Here is a 17353-nt window from a genome sequence, read left to right on the forward strand (position 1 = left end):
TTAGGAAAAGGGGAGATTTGGGCAGAGACATGCATAGAAGGAAGACAGGCTGAAGAATTAGGGAGACCACTTTCTACACCCCAGGAACGCCTGAGACCACCAGAAGCTAGGAGAGGCCTCAGGAAGAACCAGCCCTGTGAGGCTTTGATCTCGGGCTTGAGACAACCCAAGTCTGCAGCCCTGGGTTCCAGCAGTCCTAGCAAACTAGCACACCCCAAGCACCAAGGTTTTGCCACACGCTTCGAGGAACCCCCCTTCCTTTTCCTTATTTTTTACTGATGTATTTTCAAGTCTAGAAGACAAGACACTCTACCCTGGTACGCTTCATCTGCCCCTCAAACACACAATCCTTTCCTTACTAAACCACAAATGCCCTCCTTGCTTCTGCCAAAGCCATGATAACCTTCTGGACTTGGAGCAGGGGAGGGGCAGGGCCAGAGCTGGGTTTTCAGTGACGTATCCGGAGCTACTGGGGGCAGTAGGCTGCCCATACAGAGCAAGATGGACCACCCAAGGGAGAGAGCCACAAGGGAGGAGGCAGCAAGAAGGAGCAGGGTGGCCACCCACTTCTTGAGCTCCCAGTGGGGCTTCTGAAAGCAAGCATTCCCCGGCTGCCTGCCCTACCTTGAGAGTTTGGGCCCGGGAGATGAGGTATGGGAGGTCAAAATTCTGGATGTTGTAGCCAGTGATCACGTCAGGGTCCATGGTGCGAATAAAGGTTGACCATGCCTGGGGATGGGAGCAATTGGGTCACCCTGGTTGTCATCCTGATCGTCCCCCTGGCATGGATCTTCCCCACTCCTGGAACATTCCAGAAACCCCCAAAAGCAACAACCCCAGAGCCCTCCTCCCCACTGTAGAAAGATTGGGCAGGTGCCTCTGAAAGTTACACAGAACCCAGAGGGGAAATGTTCACCCCTCACAGCAAAGGGATCTGAACCCAAAAACTCAGCATCTCAACATCCAGAGAAAATGGCTTGAACCTGGGATGTGGAGACGGGGACTGGGGGTGGGGGGTGTTCTGAGGGAATGAGGGCACATGGAACAATAGCCACCTGGAGCAGCTCCTCCTCCCGCTCGTAGCTCTGCACTTTGGCGCCCAGGATTGGGGCGCAGGGCCGTAGGGTGAGTGCCAGGCGCAGGAAGGGCTCCGGCTCACCCCAGCGGAGGCCCAGTGAGCAGATCTGGATCACGGGGTCCCGCTCGGGCTCAGGGAAGATGCCTGCACAGGGAAGAAAGGGGATGCAGGGGACCAGACTCCTCTTTTTCCTTCATGACACATCAGGGTGGCTGCACCTCCAAATCTCCCCAGCCTGTCTACTCCTCTCTATCCCCACTGCCTGCAGACCCTGCAAAACCTACCCTGGTTCCCCTCTGCCTTCATTTTCTGGCCCTCTCCCTTTCCCTCACAGACTGGGATGGTTCTGCCCCAAGGCCTTTGCACTTGCTATTCTCTGGAGGGCCACTGTGGTAGTAGGGAGGCTGCTCATCCTTCTTTACAAATCTTACCCCATCACCCCTGAGGCCCTTCCTGCCCACCTATCTGAGCTGCCCTGTCACTGTCCACCACCATCCTCCTTCCACTGAGAATCTTACAATAACCTGTCCATTTTCACGTCTACTCCCTCCTTCCCGAGTGGGCTCAAGAAATATGGGGGCTCCGGGGGCAAGACTGGCATGTCACTAACATCTACAGGGAGAGCAGGAGGAGCTCCAGGCCCGGGAGACAGACCTTTGCGGCCAGCACACTCAATGTCAAAGCTGAGCACACGCAGGGGTGCGATTCGCTGCCACTGCCCTTCTGGCGGGTGACTGACCACATCAGACCACAGCACATCTGCCTCCAGCTGACACAGTGTGGCCTACAGGGATGGGGCATGTCAGTAGCTGCAGGGTCCCCGCTCTGTGACCCCACCCCCACAGAGCCCCGCACCTTCCCCTGAGGCCTCAGGATGTATTTCTCTGCTGGGAGTTCCAACCAATTGCAGCCTACGATGTCTGTGTCCACCATGAACCTGCAAGGGGGAAGGATCAGTGGGTGGAAGCTGGCTGGGGATGGAAGGGGGGGGTGCAGGTTGCAGAAGTGAGGTGGGGGTTGTACCGGATTTCAAAGTCCACGTTGGCCTCATAGGGTGCGAAGCTGGGGGTGCCCAGGCCTGCCACACGGATGCCCTGCTCCAGGAGGCGGCGGGCGGGGGCCACGAGGCGCGGTAGTGCCAGGGTGATGCGCAGGAATGGGGAGGGGCCATGGCCATGGTACCCGAACATGCCTGCAGACAGATGAGGCTGGCACCAGACCGGAGGGAGCCTCCCCCACTTGGGCCCCCCCAGGCAGCACTCACTCTCCCGGGAGCACAGCTCCACAGACAGCACTGCCGGCCCCGTGAGCTCCTTCCCTCCTCGCTGGTCCCTGCTGATGGCTGCATTCAGCTCCCGCTGCAGGTCACCCAGGTGCTCGGACCCAAAACCTGAGGGCAGGGAGGCTGGTCAGAAGCACAGGGAGCCTCTGGTGGGGCTGAGAGGGTCTTGTGGGTTGGGGCCACTCACCAGAGGGCGCCGGGGTATAGAAGTAGGGTGCAAAGCCATGGATGTGGCAGCAGACGGACACGCCCTCATCTGTGACTCCAAAGGCTCGCAGGATAGGCACGGAGTCGCGGGATGGCGTGGGTGCTCCGGGCAGGGGCTGTGCTGGGCCTGCAGGTATCACAGGACGAGGCAGGAGCTACCCCCTCAGATTCCTCAAAGGCTTGCCTCCCCAGGCTTTGAGGCAGGCCTCAAAGGCTTGCCTCCCTCTGCTGAGAACACAGCCCCTGGTAGGGGCAGCTTGGGGTGCTTCTGCCTGCACCAGGCTAATATACACTGTTCGCTCCACCTTTACCACCTTCCCGCTGGTCCCTCTACAGTCCATTTGCCACTGTACAGCTAGAGGGAGCCCCCTGCCTTTTGGGGGGGGCAAAAATTTTTCTTTTAAATAAAAGACTTTGTGCGTGCAGTGTTATGAGTTTTAACCACATACAGATTCACATAACCACCACCAAAATCGGGGTACCAGCTGGTTCCGTCACTCCAAACAGCTCCAGCAGGAGGTACTTTTGTAACCACAACCCCTCCCACCACAACCAAGGGCACCAGTGGTCTGTCCGCTCTCCATTGTTCTACTTTCGTCTTTTTGAGATTGTTCATATAAATGGAACCTGGTTCTTGTCACTCTAGGGGTGGAACTGCCTGGTACTATGAAAAGGGTAGAGTAATTCTTGTATCTCAAGAAACGGGGCGGGGGGGGGGGGGCGGGGCGCTAAACTCTAAGAAACTTCCAGGCTGTTTCCCAGAGGGACTGTAACACAGAGCATTCCCACCAGGTGTTTGTGAGCAAGCATTCCAATTGCTCTGTGTCTTCCTCAGCACTTGGTCTTGGGGTGATTGTGTGTGTGTGTGTGTGTGTGTGTGTGTGTGTGTGTGGTCTCTCTGTGGCTGTTATCTGCACCTCCCCGACAGCCAGTGACACTGAGCATCTTCTCCAGTGCTTATCTGCCACTCTGTATCCTCGAGTGAACTGTCTGTTCAAGTGTTTTGCCCATTCGCAGACTGGATCCTTTTCTTACTGCTGACATCTCAATGTTCTTTACTTATTCGCAGTACTGTTTTTTTTTTGTCAGATACGTGGAAGATTGTCAATGTTTCCTCCTTGCCTGGAGCTTGCTTGTCTCTTTGCTCTCTTACAGGGGAGGCTTCTAACCTGCGAGGTGGCATGGGTCTCTCCAGGGCCAAAGGCTTTCCAGCCCACTAAGAATGGAGGCCCCAAGTCCTTGCCTTGGCAGACAGGACCTCAGATGCCCTCCTGCCCCTGCCCCCCTGTCTCAATGTTCCTTAAATATTCCAGACCTGCTCCCTCCTCGGGACCCTCTGCTGGAATCTCTCCCCCAGACAGCCCCATCCCACCCCATTCCTTGATGCCTCCTCAAGAAGCCTCCTCAGACCCCCAAGATGCACAGTCTGGCTCCTCCACCCTACCTCATGTCTTTTTACAACCCACATGGCTATGTGAGTAGCCACTTCCTTTTTTATTCTGCCTATCCTTCTAGAAGGTGAGCCTCCAAGAGCAGCGACCTGGTCTGACCGGAACAGGGCCTGGCTCAGTGCAGATGCTGTTCCTGGATGGATGGGTGTCAAACCACACCTGTCTCCCCCCAGCAAGGAGCCTCAGTTGGAAGACAACTCCCCACCTCCATGAAGCCCTGCTGGCCACCTGCATACCCCCTTCCCTCTTGCTGCCCACTGTCACCCACAGCCCTGGCCACCTACATGGGTACTGTCTGAGTCCATCTCTTCCCTCAAAGCCTGGGACCCCTCCTCCCACCCACCAGGCCTCTGTCCACCAAGCTCACCCACATAATGATCGATCTCCAACTGCTGGAAGATGAGGGGCTCCTTCTGGGGATCCAGGGGGGGCGGGGTGGGCCGAAGCCAGCGGGCATCTATGGCCGTTGGGGAGAACTGCCCTGGGCAGGTGGGAGAGAGAAGCAGGCTACATGGAGTCGTGGTCCTCCCTTGGAAATATGCAATGCCCCCCCTCCCTGCCCCTGACCTCTCAGGTGGCATCTGATATGTGAAAGGAAAGTCAGGTGGGCATGGTGCTCTGGCTCAGGCAGGTAACTCAGGAGAGATTATGGGATCAAGAGTCAGGGTCCAAATTGGAGCTGCAGGCAACAAAGGTGGCATACTGGCAAGAAGTCAAAAGTCAGTACGTTGTGGGGCTCAAAGTGGGCCAGAAGTCAGGTGAGCTCTGTGGCTGACTCGGTTCATAGGCAGGACGAGTATGGGGGTGCAGGGGTGTTCTTCCCACTCTAGGTCTCACCATCTGGGGCTCCCTCCAGGGGCGGCTGCAGCAACTCCTCCTCCTGTTCTTGCAGCCTGTGCTCTGCCTCCATCTCCTCCATCAGGGCCAGCTCCTCCTCAAACTGGGATGGCTGAAATGGCTCATCCTCATCCCAGAGGCCCCCACGGGCCCGCTTCGGGGGCACCCCAGGCCCTGGGCCTGGTCGTCGCTTCCCATCCATCCTGCTGGACAAGTCAGGGCTGGGGGTAGGTTTCTGCCTTCTTCCTGGCCCCACATACACCCACCATGACCATGAGCCTTTTCATTCTCCAGAATGCCTCAGGAGTAACACGACTCCACCCGCAGGCTCACGGGGTGCTGGCACATTCCACATGTAGTTAATATAATTACAACCCACTCTCCATCTCAGTTTAATCCTTTCTTCACATGTTCAAACCTTCTATATCCTTTTACCTGTCTGCCTGCCCCCTGCCACCTGTCTGCATGCCCTCCACCCACCCAGAGACCTGGCCCTTAGCACATCCCTTTCTTTCCCATAAACCTCTGTTTCTGATGTCATCACCCGCATGTCTCCCCACCTGCCCAGGCCTTTGTTCCACAAACAGCTGGGAGGCACCCTTCAGGCCTGTCACACTGTATCGGGTGCCAGGCAGTGGTCTGACAAATCTGATCTGGTCCCTTCCCAGCTCAAAACACCTCAGAGACTTCCCATCCGCCTTCAAAACAAAACAAAAACAGAAGCCCCTTTCTATTTTGAAATAATCTCAAATTTGCAGAACTGTATACCCTTTACCCAGATTCCCCAAGTATCAACTTGCTGCCACATTTGCTTTATCAGCCCCTATATGTGATATGCACACATCATCACTTATTTATTTCCCCAGTCATTTGAGTTAGTTGCCTGTCAGTTAGATACCATGGCCCTTGATCCCTGCATACTTTAGCACATATTGTTGAAGGACAAAGACATTCTTTCTCTTTCCCCTTCTTTTAAATAGGCTCCACACCCAACACAAGGCTTGAACTCACAATCCTGAGATCAAGAGTCACTGCTCTACCAATGGAGCCAGCCAGGAGCCCCAAGGACATGTTCTCTCTCTTTTAAAATACTTTGAGAGAAAGAGAGAGAGAGAGGGAGAGTGCACAAGCAGGGAGGAGAGGGAGAAGCAGACTCTGTGCTGAGCAGGGAGCCCAATGTGAGGCTTGATTTCAGGAATCCAGGAACACAACCTGAGCCAAAGGCAGATGCTTAACCAACTGAGCCACCCAGGCGCCCCCCCCCTCCCCCGGGGCCGAGGTCATTCTCTTAAGCAAGCATGGGATGATGATCAAATCCAGGACTTTTAACAACTCAATAATAACATAAAGTGTCCATTTCCTGATTACTCTGTCCCCCCAAATCTCCCTTATAGTATTTCCCTCCAAACCAGGATCCAATGTAGCAAACACAACAAAAAAAAAGCAAATGTATACATTTTTTTTGTTCTTTTCTTTCATAAAATTGGTTTTTTAACAGTTTATTTATGGGGCACCTGGGTGGCTCAGTGGTTGAGCATCTGCTTTTGGCTCAGGGTGTGATCCTGGAGTCCTGGGATGGAGTCCCCCATCAGGCTCCCTACAGGGAGCCTGCTTCTCCCTCTGCCTATGTCTCTGCCTCTCTGTGTCTCTCATGAATAAATAAACAAAATCTTAAAAAAAAAAAAAAAAAGTTAAAAAAAAAAGTTTATTTATTTAAGTAAGCTCTATGCCCCAACGTGGGGCTTGAACTCACGACCCTGAGATCAAGAGTTGCACACTCTTCTGACTAAGCCAGCCATGCGCCCCTGTTTATATGTTTTCTTAATTGCAACACATAAGAAATTATTTTACGGTAGGTTTTGATAAGATATATTGATATGAAAGTATATATCCGCCCTTTCACGAAGATGGCGCCGAAGGCCTCCCAAAGCTGAAGCCAAAGCAAAGGCTTTGAAAGCTAAGAAAGTGGTGCTGAAAGGTGTGCACAGTCACAAAAAAAAGAAGATCCACACATCACCTACATTCCGACGACCCAAGACCCTGCGTCTCCAAAGGCAGCCCAAATATCCTCGAAAGAGCGCCCCCAGGAGAAACAAGCTTGATCACTATGCCATCATCAAGTTCCCCTTAACTACTGAGTCAGCCGTGAAGAAAATAGAAGACAACATCACACTTGTGTTCATTGTGGATGTCAAGGCCAATAAGCACCAGATCAAACAGGCTGTGAAGAAGCTCTATGACATTGATGTGGCCAAGGTCAACACCTTGATCAGGCCTGATGGAGAGAAGAAAGCATATGTTCGACTGGCTCCTGACTATGATGCTTTGGATGTTGCCAACAAAATTGGGATCATCTAAACGGAGTCCAGCCGGCTATAAATCTAAACATAAATTTTTTCACCATTAAAAAAAAAAAAAGAAAGTATATATCTTCTAGTAGGTTTGACAAAAGACTATATTCAAGTGAAGCCCATTGAGATTAGTAACTTCACCATGAATAAATAAGAGAATATTCTAAGAAAATACACACTCAGTTATTTGAGGGTAAATAGCCATGATGTATGAAAGCTATTCTGAAAAAAAAAAAAAAAGTTTTTAGGGCGCATATGTGCAGAGAGGGGGAAAATGAAGCTTGTGTACATGCAAATCATAAAACAAAGAGGGGAAATGTTAAAACGTGAAGCTAGGTAAAGGGTATACGAGTGTTCTTTGCATTATTCTTACTCTTTGGATCTTCCTATAAGTTTAAAATTATTATTATTACTTTTTTAGAGATTTTATTTATTCATGAGAGACAGAGAGGCCAAACATATGCAGAGGGAGCCTGATGTGGGACTTGATCCTAGAATCCGGGATTATGCCCTGAGCCAAAGGCAGATGGTCAACCGCTGAGCCACCCAGGCATTCCAAGTTTAAAATTATTTTAAAAAAGAGAAAGAAGTTTTTTAAAAGTACATGACTCCCAGCATCCAGGCCTACAGAGAGATTACAGGAACCTAGAGCAGACCCCAGACCCAGCTGGGGAGGGCAGGGAGGGGACAGGTCAGCTGCCCTGGGTTCCAGTGAACACTTCTGATCCCATAACTCCCCTTACACCACCCTAGATCCAGTCTCCCCTTCTTCCTTTTAGGGACCGACCCCTTGCCTCGGAGCCGACATAGGAAGCCCAGCCCAAGACTACATTTCCCAGGGTGCACTGCTAGCGACGATCACGTTACTGAGTTCTCTTGCAAAAAGAATGCGAGGTGTGCAACTTCTGGGAGAGCCTTCAAAGGAAGCTTGCCTCTATAGCCTCTTCCCTCTTCTCGATGGCTGGGGCATGGATATAGTGGTGATGAACCAAACTTGACCACAGGGACACGGACAACATTACAGGGAATGCAGGGCTACAAGACAGAAGGGACCCAGGTCCCTTGACAACCTCCTGAGGGCAGAGTTTCTACTTTAGGGAAGTTACGCAGAGAAATATACTTATGTCTTGCCTGAGCCACCACGCCGTAGGGTTACACCAGCTGAGCCTAGGGCTGACCGGGGATGTGTTGTTGCAAATGTCTGGTTTGGTACACAATGGAATACTTCTCCACATTAGACCACAGGTAGCTACCGAGAGACACACAGGATGGACAAATCTCAAAAACATGCCATGCAGAAGAAGCCAGACACCCATGTATGCACTGGAGAGATGGGAAAGTGGTCAGGGGTATAGGTTTTCCTTTTGGGGGGATAAAAATGTTCTGGAAGTAGACAGAGGTGGTGGATGTGCCACACTATAAACATACTCAATGCCACTGAACTGTACACTTCAAAATGGTTAACCTCAGGGATCCCTGGGTGGCGCAACGGTTTAGCGCCTGCCTTTGGCCCAGGGCGCGATCCTGGAGACCCGGGATCGAATCCCACATTGGGCTCCCAGTGCATGGAGCCTGCTTCTCCCTCTGCCTGTGTCTCTGCCTCTCTCTCTCTGTGTGACTATCATAAATAAATTTTAAAAAAATTAAAAAAACAAAACAAAACAAAGCAAAATGGTTAACCTCAGGGGCACCTGGGGGGTTCAGTTGGTGGAGTGTCTGCTTTGGGCTCAGGTCCTGATCTCGGGGTCCTGGGATCAAGCCCAATGTTGGGCTCCCTGCTCAGCAGGGAGTCTGCTTCTCCCTCTCCCTCTCAAATAAAATCTTAAATAAATAAATAAATAAATTTTAAAAATGGTTAATTTCACCTCAATTTACAGTAAGAGTACATACCGTGTGGTGCCATTTATACAAAGTTTTTGAATAGGCTAATCTGTGGTGCTAGCAGTCAGGCCAGCAGCTGCTTATGGGAAGGGAGGGATTGAGAAGGGGAATGAGGAATTCTCTAGGGTGCCTTACCTACAGCTGCCCATTTGAGAACCTGTGCATTTCACTGTTTGTAAATTCTACCTCAATTAAAACATGAGAGCTGGAAGGCCACAATCCTGCATCTAGGGGTTTATAATAGAGGTATACTATCACAGAAAAAAATCTGCATTTATGAGGTTGTTTCCGGCAGCATTGTTTGCCATCACAAAAGACTGGAAACCACCTAAATGTCCTCATCCACCCTGGGGGAACTGGTTAAATAAATTACATCAACTCTGGTCCATGGAATATTATGCAGCTGTATAAAGGAATGAGGAAGCTCTCTACGTACTGATGTGCAGGGCTCTCAAAAGACCCATTGTTAGAGAACACGAGATGCAGAATGGTGTACTTAGACAGTTATCTTTTTTGTATTATAAAAAAAAGTCTAAAAAAAGTTTCTCCTGATTCTTTGCATTAGGAAATAATCAAACCAAAGTAAGAACTGGACTGCAAAACTACCTGTCTGGAATCTTAATGTCATATGTCAATGTCATAAAGGGGGTGGGTGACAAGGGGGCAGGAAACTTTTATTTATTCTTTAAGATTTTATTTATTGGGACACCTGGGTGGCTCAGTGGTTGGGTGTCTGCCTTCGGCTCAGGGCGTGATCCTGTGGTCCCGGGATGGAGTCCCACATCAGGCTCCCTTTATGGAGCCTGCTTCTCCCTCTGACTATGTCTGCCTCTCTCTCTCATGAATAAATAAATAAAATCCTTAAAAAAAAAATTTATTTATTTATTTGAGGGGGAGGGCAGAGGGAGAGGGAGGAGCAGACTCCCCACTGAGCAGGGAACCTGACCTGAGGCTCCATCCCAGGACCCTGGGATCATGACAGGAGCTGAAGGCAAATGCTTCAGTGAATGCATATAAATTGAAGAAGAGACTGCATATCTTGACAACTAAGTATAAGGTGGGACCTCAGATCAGACCTTGGATTAAAAAATCAAAAGCAGGGGCACCTGGGTGGCTCAGTGGTTGAGCATCTACCTTCGGCTCAGGTTATAGTCCTGGGGTCCTGGGATCGAGTCCCATGTCAGGCCCCCTACAGGCATCTTTCTTCTCCCTCTGCCGATGTCTCTGCCTCTGTCTCTCATAAATAAGTAAATAAAATCTTTAGGGATGCCTGGGTGGCTCAGCAGTTGAGCATCTGCCTTCAGCCCAGGGCATAATACTGGGGTTCCAGGATCGAATCCCCCATGGGGCTCCCTGCAAGGAGCCTGTTTCTCCCTCTGCCTATATCTCTGCCTTCTCTGTGTCTCTCATGAATAACTAAATAAAATCTTTAAATAAATAAATAAATAAAATCCAAAAAAAAAAAAAATCAAAAGCCACCATGTACGATGTCACCGGGACAACTGGACAAATTGAATAAAGATCATGTATGAGAGACGCCTGGGTGGCTCAGCGGTTGAATGTCTGTCTGCCTTTGGCTCAGGTCATGATCCCGGGATCCCAGATCAAGTCCTGTATCGGACTCCCTGCAGGGAGCCTGCTTCTCCCTCTGCCTGTGTCTCTGCCTCTCTCTGTGTGTCTCTCACGAATAAATAAATAAAATCTTAAAAAAAAAATAAATTAAAAAAGATCATGTATGAAATAATGGTGTTGCCTCAGGGTAAATGGCCTGATTGTGATAATTATGCCAGTTATGTAGGATGTCATTGGTCAGCTAGAGTTCTGAGAGTTAAGTGTCATGATGACTACAACCTGTAAATAGTTCTGCCAAAAAAGAAAAAGTATTTATGTGTGTCTAGATAAAGCAAATGATACAGCGTGTTAGCTGGTGAATCCAGGCAAAGGGGACGTGGGTGTTTGTTGTATTTGTCTTGCAAGTTCTCTGCAAACCTGAAATTTTTCAAAATAAAAGTTGGAGAGGCACCTGGCTGGCTCAGTCAGTGGTGTGTGCAGCTCTTGATCTTGGGGTTGTGAGTTTGAGCCCCATGTTGTTGGGTATAGAGATTACTTACAAAACAAAAAAGTTGAGGGCGCTTGGATGGCTCAGTTAAGCATCTGCCTTCAGCTCAGGATGTGGTCCTAGGGTCCTGGGATTGAGTCCACATCAGGATCCCTGCTCCACAGGGAGTCTGCTTCTCCCCCTGCCACTCCCCCTGCTCATACTTTTGTGCTCTCTCTGAAATAAATAAAATCTTAAAAAGTTGGAAGAAAACACATAAAATAAAAAATAACATTTTTACAAGGTATATGGGAGAGTACGTAAAGCATGTTTGTGCTTTGATGTTATTAAGTAGGGTCCACGCCTAGCATGGAGCCCAACGCGGGGCCTCAACTCATGACCCTGAAATTAAGACCTGAGCTGAGATCACGAGATGGACACTTAACCAAACGAGCCACCCAGGTGCCCCAAAGCATGTTTGTTTTCTTTTCTTTATTTTTTTTAAGATTTTATTTACTTATTCATGAGAGATACAGAGAGAAGTAGAGAGAGAGGCAGAGAGAGGAGAAGCAGGCTCCATGCAAGGAGCCTGATGTGGGACTCGATCCTGGGACTCCAGGGTCACGCCCCGAGCCAAAGGCAGACGCCCAACCGCTGAGCCACCCAGGCATCCCACATGTTTGTTTTCAATGCATAATTCTGGAGAGATAGGTAATAAACTGGTAACCCTGGCTTCCCGGGGGTGGGGGAACGGGACAGTATGGGACAGTTTTATTGATATAATTCATACACCATATGACTCATGAGATCAAGTGTACAGTTTGATAATTTTTAGTGAATTCAGAGCTGTGTGACCATCACCACAATCTTAGAACCTTTTCATCAACCCAAAACAAAACCCCACACTCCTTGGCCATCACTCTCACCCCAGCCTCTCGGCCCATTCCCACCCCAACTTCTCCCAGCCCAAAGCCATCACTAATCTACTTTGTCTCTGTGGATTTGCCCATTCTGGGCATTTCCTATAAATGGAACCTTAGAATATGTGTCCTTTGTTGTCTGGCTTGTTTCACTTGGGATCGTTTTCAAGGTCTACCCATGATGCAGCAGGGGTCAGTGCTTCCTTCCTTTTCATGCCTGAACACTCCCTCGCCATGTGGCTGTAGAACACTGTGTTTATCCATCTGTCTGTCAGTGAACTGATATCAGGCTGTTTGCACCTCTTGCCTGTGACGAGTGGTGCTGCTCTGACAGAGGACACGCAAGTTTCGAGTTTCCTATAGGGAGGAAGACTTGGAATACTCTCCTTTGGCGACTTTTGAGTGCAAACTGTTTATACGTGGCTTAACTCACAGGAAAGGAAAAGCCCGGAGGCCTTTGCTCCAGCCTTGTAAGCGGCCAGAGAGACACATAGAGTTTTGACCAGGGGAGAGGGGGGGCAGTGGGAGAGACCTGGGTGGAGCAGAGGATCTCTGCCTTCCAGGAGCCCAGAGGAGTGGCCACACCTGGCCTGGCAAAGGGAGGCAGGAGGGCTCCTGGGCAGACAGGCTGCACCAGGTCAGTGGGCCGTAGCCAGGAGTGTGTGGTGGGAGGGAAGGTCGCTTTGCAAGCAAAATAGAGGTTCCTGTGCTAGTTTCCCATTGTAGGCACCGCCTAAGCACAGTCGGACAAGGGAGCATTAGAAGGAAAGAGGCCGGGACCCCTGGGTGGCTCAGCGATTGAGCATCTGCCTTCAGCTCAAAACGTGATCCCAGAGTTCTGGGATTGAGTCCTGCATCAAACTCCTGTATGAAGCCTGCTTCTCCCTCTGCCTGTGTCTGCCTCTCTCTTGGTCTCTCACAAATAAATAAATAAAACCTTTAAAAAAAAAAAAAAGAGAGAAGAGAGAGAGAGAAGGAAAGAGGCCCCTGTGTGTCCCCTCTCAGCTGCCGAGGCACAAAACAGGGTGATCTCTCCTGGTTCAGACCCTTCATTACAAACAGATAACGCTGAGCGCCCCCTGACTTAGACATTAGTTTCTGTGACACCCCCTCATCAGTGTTCTCGTCCCATCTCCCAACCCAGGGCTTTCTCTGCCACCTCTATACTCATCTGATCCGGCTTGCCTATCTCTGGCCCAGACCGCTCTCCAAGGCTCAGCCCAACAGAGGCAAGCTGCTTACTATGAGGACGTCTGCTTAGGCATCCCACACTCCATAGCCAGGCCCCTCATCTCCCTGCAAACCTGCTCCCTGAACCCCTCATCTCCCCCAGTTCAGGAAAAGGCAGCTCCCACCAGGCCAACAACCTGGGAGTCACCCCAGCTTCTCTCTTCCCCTCCCTCAGACCACATGTTTGTTTCCCCTGCAAATCTCATAGGTTCTATGAGACCTGAGTCTCACCACTTTCCAGTCCCTGCTGGGCTCCCAGCCCAGGGTCCTCTGACTTTCTAGGATTGTTTGCAGCTTTCTGTTGTGGTTGCTGTTTGTCTCCCCCTGCTGGAACCTGAGCCCAGCATGAGTCCAGCGTAGGCAGGGATTTGGTGTGTGTTGTCAGGGAGGCGTTCCAGAGTCTACAACAGAGCCTGGCACACAGTAGGTGCTGAATAACTATCTGTTCAATAAATGAAGAGCCTGCCATTAGGGTGTCCCTCATTCCACCCTGCCCCCTATCAGTGTATTCTTCACACAGCAACCGGACGGATCCTGTACAAATGTGTCAGATCATCCCATCCCTGCTCTGCTCAGAAGCTCCCCTAGGTTCCATCTTATGCAGAACTAAAGCCAAGTCCTCAGGGTGGCCCACAAGACCTTCCCTTTTAGACACTTATCTCTGCCCTCTCCCCCTTGTTCATTTGGTTCCAGCCACTTGTTTCTTCTCTGTTCCTTAAGCACTCCAGGCTTGGTCCTACCTCAGGACCTTTGACAGACTGTTCCCTCTGCCCTGCCAAATACTCTTCCCCAGATGTTCCCATGGCTTCCTCCCACCTCTCCTTCAGGTTTTTGCTCAAATGTCACCTTCTCAGTGAGGCCTGTTTTTTTTGTTTTTTTTTTTAAAGATTTTTATTTTTAAGTAATCTACCTCCAACATGGGGCTTGTACTCACAACCCCGAGATCAAGAGCTGCATGCTCCACCGACTAAGCCAGTCAGGTACCCCAGTAAGGCCTGTTTAAAAGAACAATCTCCACTGCCCCACACTGATACCCTCCAACCCCTTTTCCTGTTTTACATTTTCCAGATGGTACTTATCGCTGCGTGATGCACTGTATCAGTTCTTAGAGTTCTCAAAGCATAGTCCTGGACCTGCAGCTTGAGCTTCACGTGGGAATGTGCTGGATGCTAATTGGTCAGGCCCAACGGAATCAAACTCTCGGGGGCTGGGGGGTCCAGAATCTATGGTAACGAGCCCTGGAGCTATTCCAAGGCCACTCAATTCTGAGAACCACTGCTTATTTATCTTGTTCACTGTCCATCCCCACAATGCGAATGAAAACTATGAGAGAGGTTTTGTCCTGTTTCCTGCTATGTCTCATGCGCCCTGAAGAGGGCCTAGGACAGAGGATGTGCTGAATAAACATCTACCAAATGAAGAATGAAGGAACTCACAAAATCTTCAAAAAAACTTCAGAGATAGGTGCTGTTACCTTCCAATACAGTGACCAGAACCAAGGTCCAGAGAGATGAAGCGACCTGCCCAAGGTGGCACAGCTAGCTCGGAGGGTTCAAAGATAGGCAGGCTCAATCCAGAGCCCCACTGTTAACCAGTACTGCAGACTGCCGGCGGCCAGGGGTGCCAGGCGAGATGCAGGGGTGAACTGCTCTCTGCCCAGCAGTAGACACAGACTGGAGGTGGACACCTCTGCTTGCTCATCCCCGTGTCCTGGCTCACACACATCTAGTGACAGAATGATCAGTTTACAAAAGTAACTATGCACCCCTCTCCCCCTCATCCCCCAGAAAGCTACACTTTTCATGCTTTGGCCTTGTCCCTCCTTGGGGGCCTTCCTGACTCCGCTACCCTTGTTTGCACGTCAGGGACCATCTGGGCCTGCGTCTGACATCTCACCAGACAGGAACCCCCCTCAGGACAGGGTAGGGTCTGTCGCTTCTCTGAGTCCTTGGCGATGCCCAGCACAAGGCCTGGCAGTGGGGAAGTTGTTTGCTGGATGAGCTCGCCCCTTTTCTCAGTCACTTAAACTCCTCTTCTTCCAGAGCCTCAGCTCCAGTTTAACTCTTCCAGGATACTCGGTGGCCCCTTGGGGCACTCACTGCAGCTAGTACTGCTTCTGTTACTGCACATGTGCACCCACATTCAATACCCATGTTCATATTCTGAAGCCGGAACTGCTTCAGAACATGAGCTCCTTAAAACACAGGGGTCAGGGTGTCAGTCAAGTCGGGGTCCCAGCATCATCACTCAGCACAGTGCCTGGAACACAGGCCACTTCAAATTCTGTCGGTTTAGACTCCTGTTGAATAACACCAACCCTACAAGTCTCCCCTCAGCCTCCGCCACTTCTCTCGCCTCCCAAAGACTAGTGCTGCCTCGCATTGGTTCTGAGCACTCTGGATTGAGATCTGTGCTCCTCCCCACCAAACTGAATTCTCATTGGCTCCCCAATGCCCAGCAAAGGATCTGCCATAAAAGCAGCTGACTGCAAGAAGGGCTGAAGAGGAGAAAAAGCATTGCAAGAGAAGGGAATAGCGTGGCCAAGAGGCCATCAGTGGGGAAGGAACCTCTCTAAGTGACAGGAGGCCTGAGTGGTGATAAGCAGCAAGGAAGGAGAGGGATGGATATGGATATCCACAGGTTCCTGGCACAGGTGGGGCTATGAAGCTGAGAAACTGATATCACCCTGCCCACTCACGGCCACCTCAGAGTGGCACCCCAAACCTGCTCCGCCTCAGCCTTCTCCATTCAGCCTGTTGCTCAAACCACATAACCCAGTCATCTGAGCTCTTCTTCCTTACACCCCCATGTTCTGCCGGCTCAAACCCCAAAGACAATCTGACACTGACAGCACAGCAGTCTGAGGCACCGACAATCCTCTCTTGCCTTTCAACTGGCCTTCCTCCTTCCACTCTTGTACCCATTACAATTCCATCTTCGCTCAGCAGCCTGTGAGTTTTTCAAAAGGCAGGGCAGGTCCTGTTGCTCTGATGCTCAAAACTCCCCATGGCTTCCCGGTGGAACCTAGAATAAAAGCCAAACCCCACACCAACGTCTACAAGGATCTGATTCCCCAACATGTCTCTAGCCTCACTTGTTCTCTTGGGTCCAGCTACAAACACACTAAATTTGCCTCAGGGCCTTTGCACTTGATGGTCCCTCTGTCCAGACCTTTCTTTTCTTTTTTTTTAAACATTTTTTAAAATTTTTATTTATTTATGATAGTCACAGAAAGAGAGAGAGAGAGGCAGAGACACAGGCAGAGGGAGAAGCAGGCTCCATGCACCGGGAGCCGGATGTGGGATTCCATCCCGGGTCTCCAGGATCGAGCCCTGGGCCAAAGGCAGGCGCCAAACCGCTGTGCCACCCAGGGATCCCCAGACCTTTCTTTTCTTTACATGGCTGACTTCTCTGTCAAATGTCACATCCCCAGAAAGGCGATTTTTTATCACTCCAGCTAAAGAGGTTGGCTACCCTGTTTTATTTCACTTTGGACAATGTATCAGACCCCAAGAGCATTGCTTTAACATTAATACTTATCACTAGTCTCCTGTCTATCTTCTCCCCAGGCAAGGACTCCCCTAACTTATTCGGGCTGTAGTCTCTGCTTCCAGAACAGTGCCTGGCACAGGGTACTCAATATTTAGTGAATAAAGCGTGACACCATGCTCCCACGTGCACCAATTCAGTCCTCCAACGCGTCCGAGATCCCGTCGCCCCAAAGACCCTCCAGGGGTCCATCCCCCAGCTCGCCCCGGGGGCCAGGCGCCAAGCACAAGCTCACCCCCGCACTCCGAGGGGCCCCCAAGGCCCGGTCATCTTCCCGCGCGTTCCCACGACCACCGGCCCTTGCCCCTGTACAGCGCGTCCTCAAGCCAAAGGGATCCCTCCCGCTTCCGCGCCCCTCGCAACCCTTCCTCAGGCCTACATGCCCGGCTCCTCCAACCTCCTTCCCCGCCGGGCCGAAACCCTGCAATCCCCCTTCTCCCCTTACTGACCCGCTTCAAACAGCCTTTCCCGCCACAGTCTACGCCGCCGTGACCCCTGACTCTACCCGCGCAGACTCAGAGACGCTGCG

General features: G+C 50.9%; 1 protein-coding gene across 3 annotated transcripts in view; it reads right to left on the bottom strand.

Moving 5' to 3' along the window:
* The window catches only part of POLD1 (DNA polymerase delta 1, catalytic subunit), a 28726-nt gene extending 11373 nt beyond the window's left edge, over nucleotides 1-17353 (bottom strand). For all 3 annotated transcript variants that reach the window (XR_005354508.1, XM_038528098.1, XM_038528097.1), the window contains exons 1-11: nucleotides 17274-17353; nucleotides 16162-16299; nucleotides 4856-5058; nucleotides 4386-4499; nucleotides 2548-2694; nucleotides 2343-2468; nucleotides 2102-2270; nucleotides 1934-2015; nucleotides 1733-1862; nucleotides 1056-1222; nucleotides 625-729 (exon numbers count right to left, since the gene is read on the bottom strand). Coding sequence is in view for 2 of the 3 variants with exons in the window: in XM_038528098.1 (XP_038384026.1) it covers nucleotides 625-729; nucleotides 1056-1222; nucleotides 1733-1862; nucleotides 1934-2015; nucleotides 2102-2270; nucleotides 2343-2468; nucleotides 2548-2694; nucleotides 4386-4499; nucleotides 4856-5058; nucleotides 16162-16199 (1281 nt within the window). In the remaining variant the exon portion in view is untranslated. The remainder of the gene's footprint in view (nucleotides 1-624; nucleotides 730-1055; nucleotides 1223-1732; nucleotides 1863-1933; nucleotides 2016-2101; nucleotides 2271-2342; nucleotides 2469-2547; nucleotides 2695-4385; nucleotides 4500-4855; nucleotides 5059-16161; nucleotides 16300-17273) is intronic.

Source organism: Canis lupus, chromosome 1 (assembly GCF_011100685.1).
Source record: "Canis lupus familiaris isolate Mischka breed German Shepherd chromosome 1, alternate assembly UU_Cfam_GSD_1.0, whole genome shotgun sequence".
NCBI lineage: Eukaryota > Metazoa > Chordata > Mammalia > Carnivora > Canidae > Canis > Canis lupus.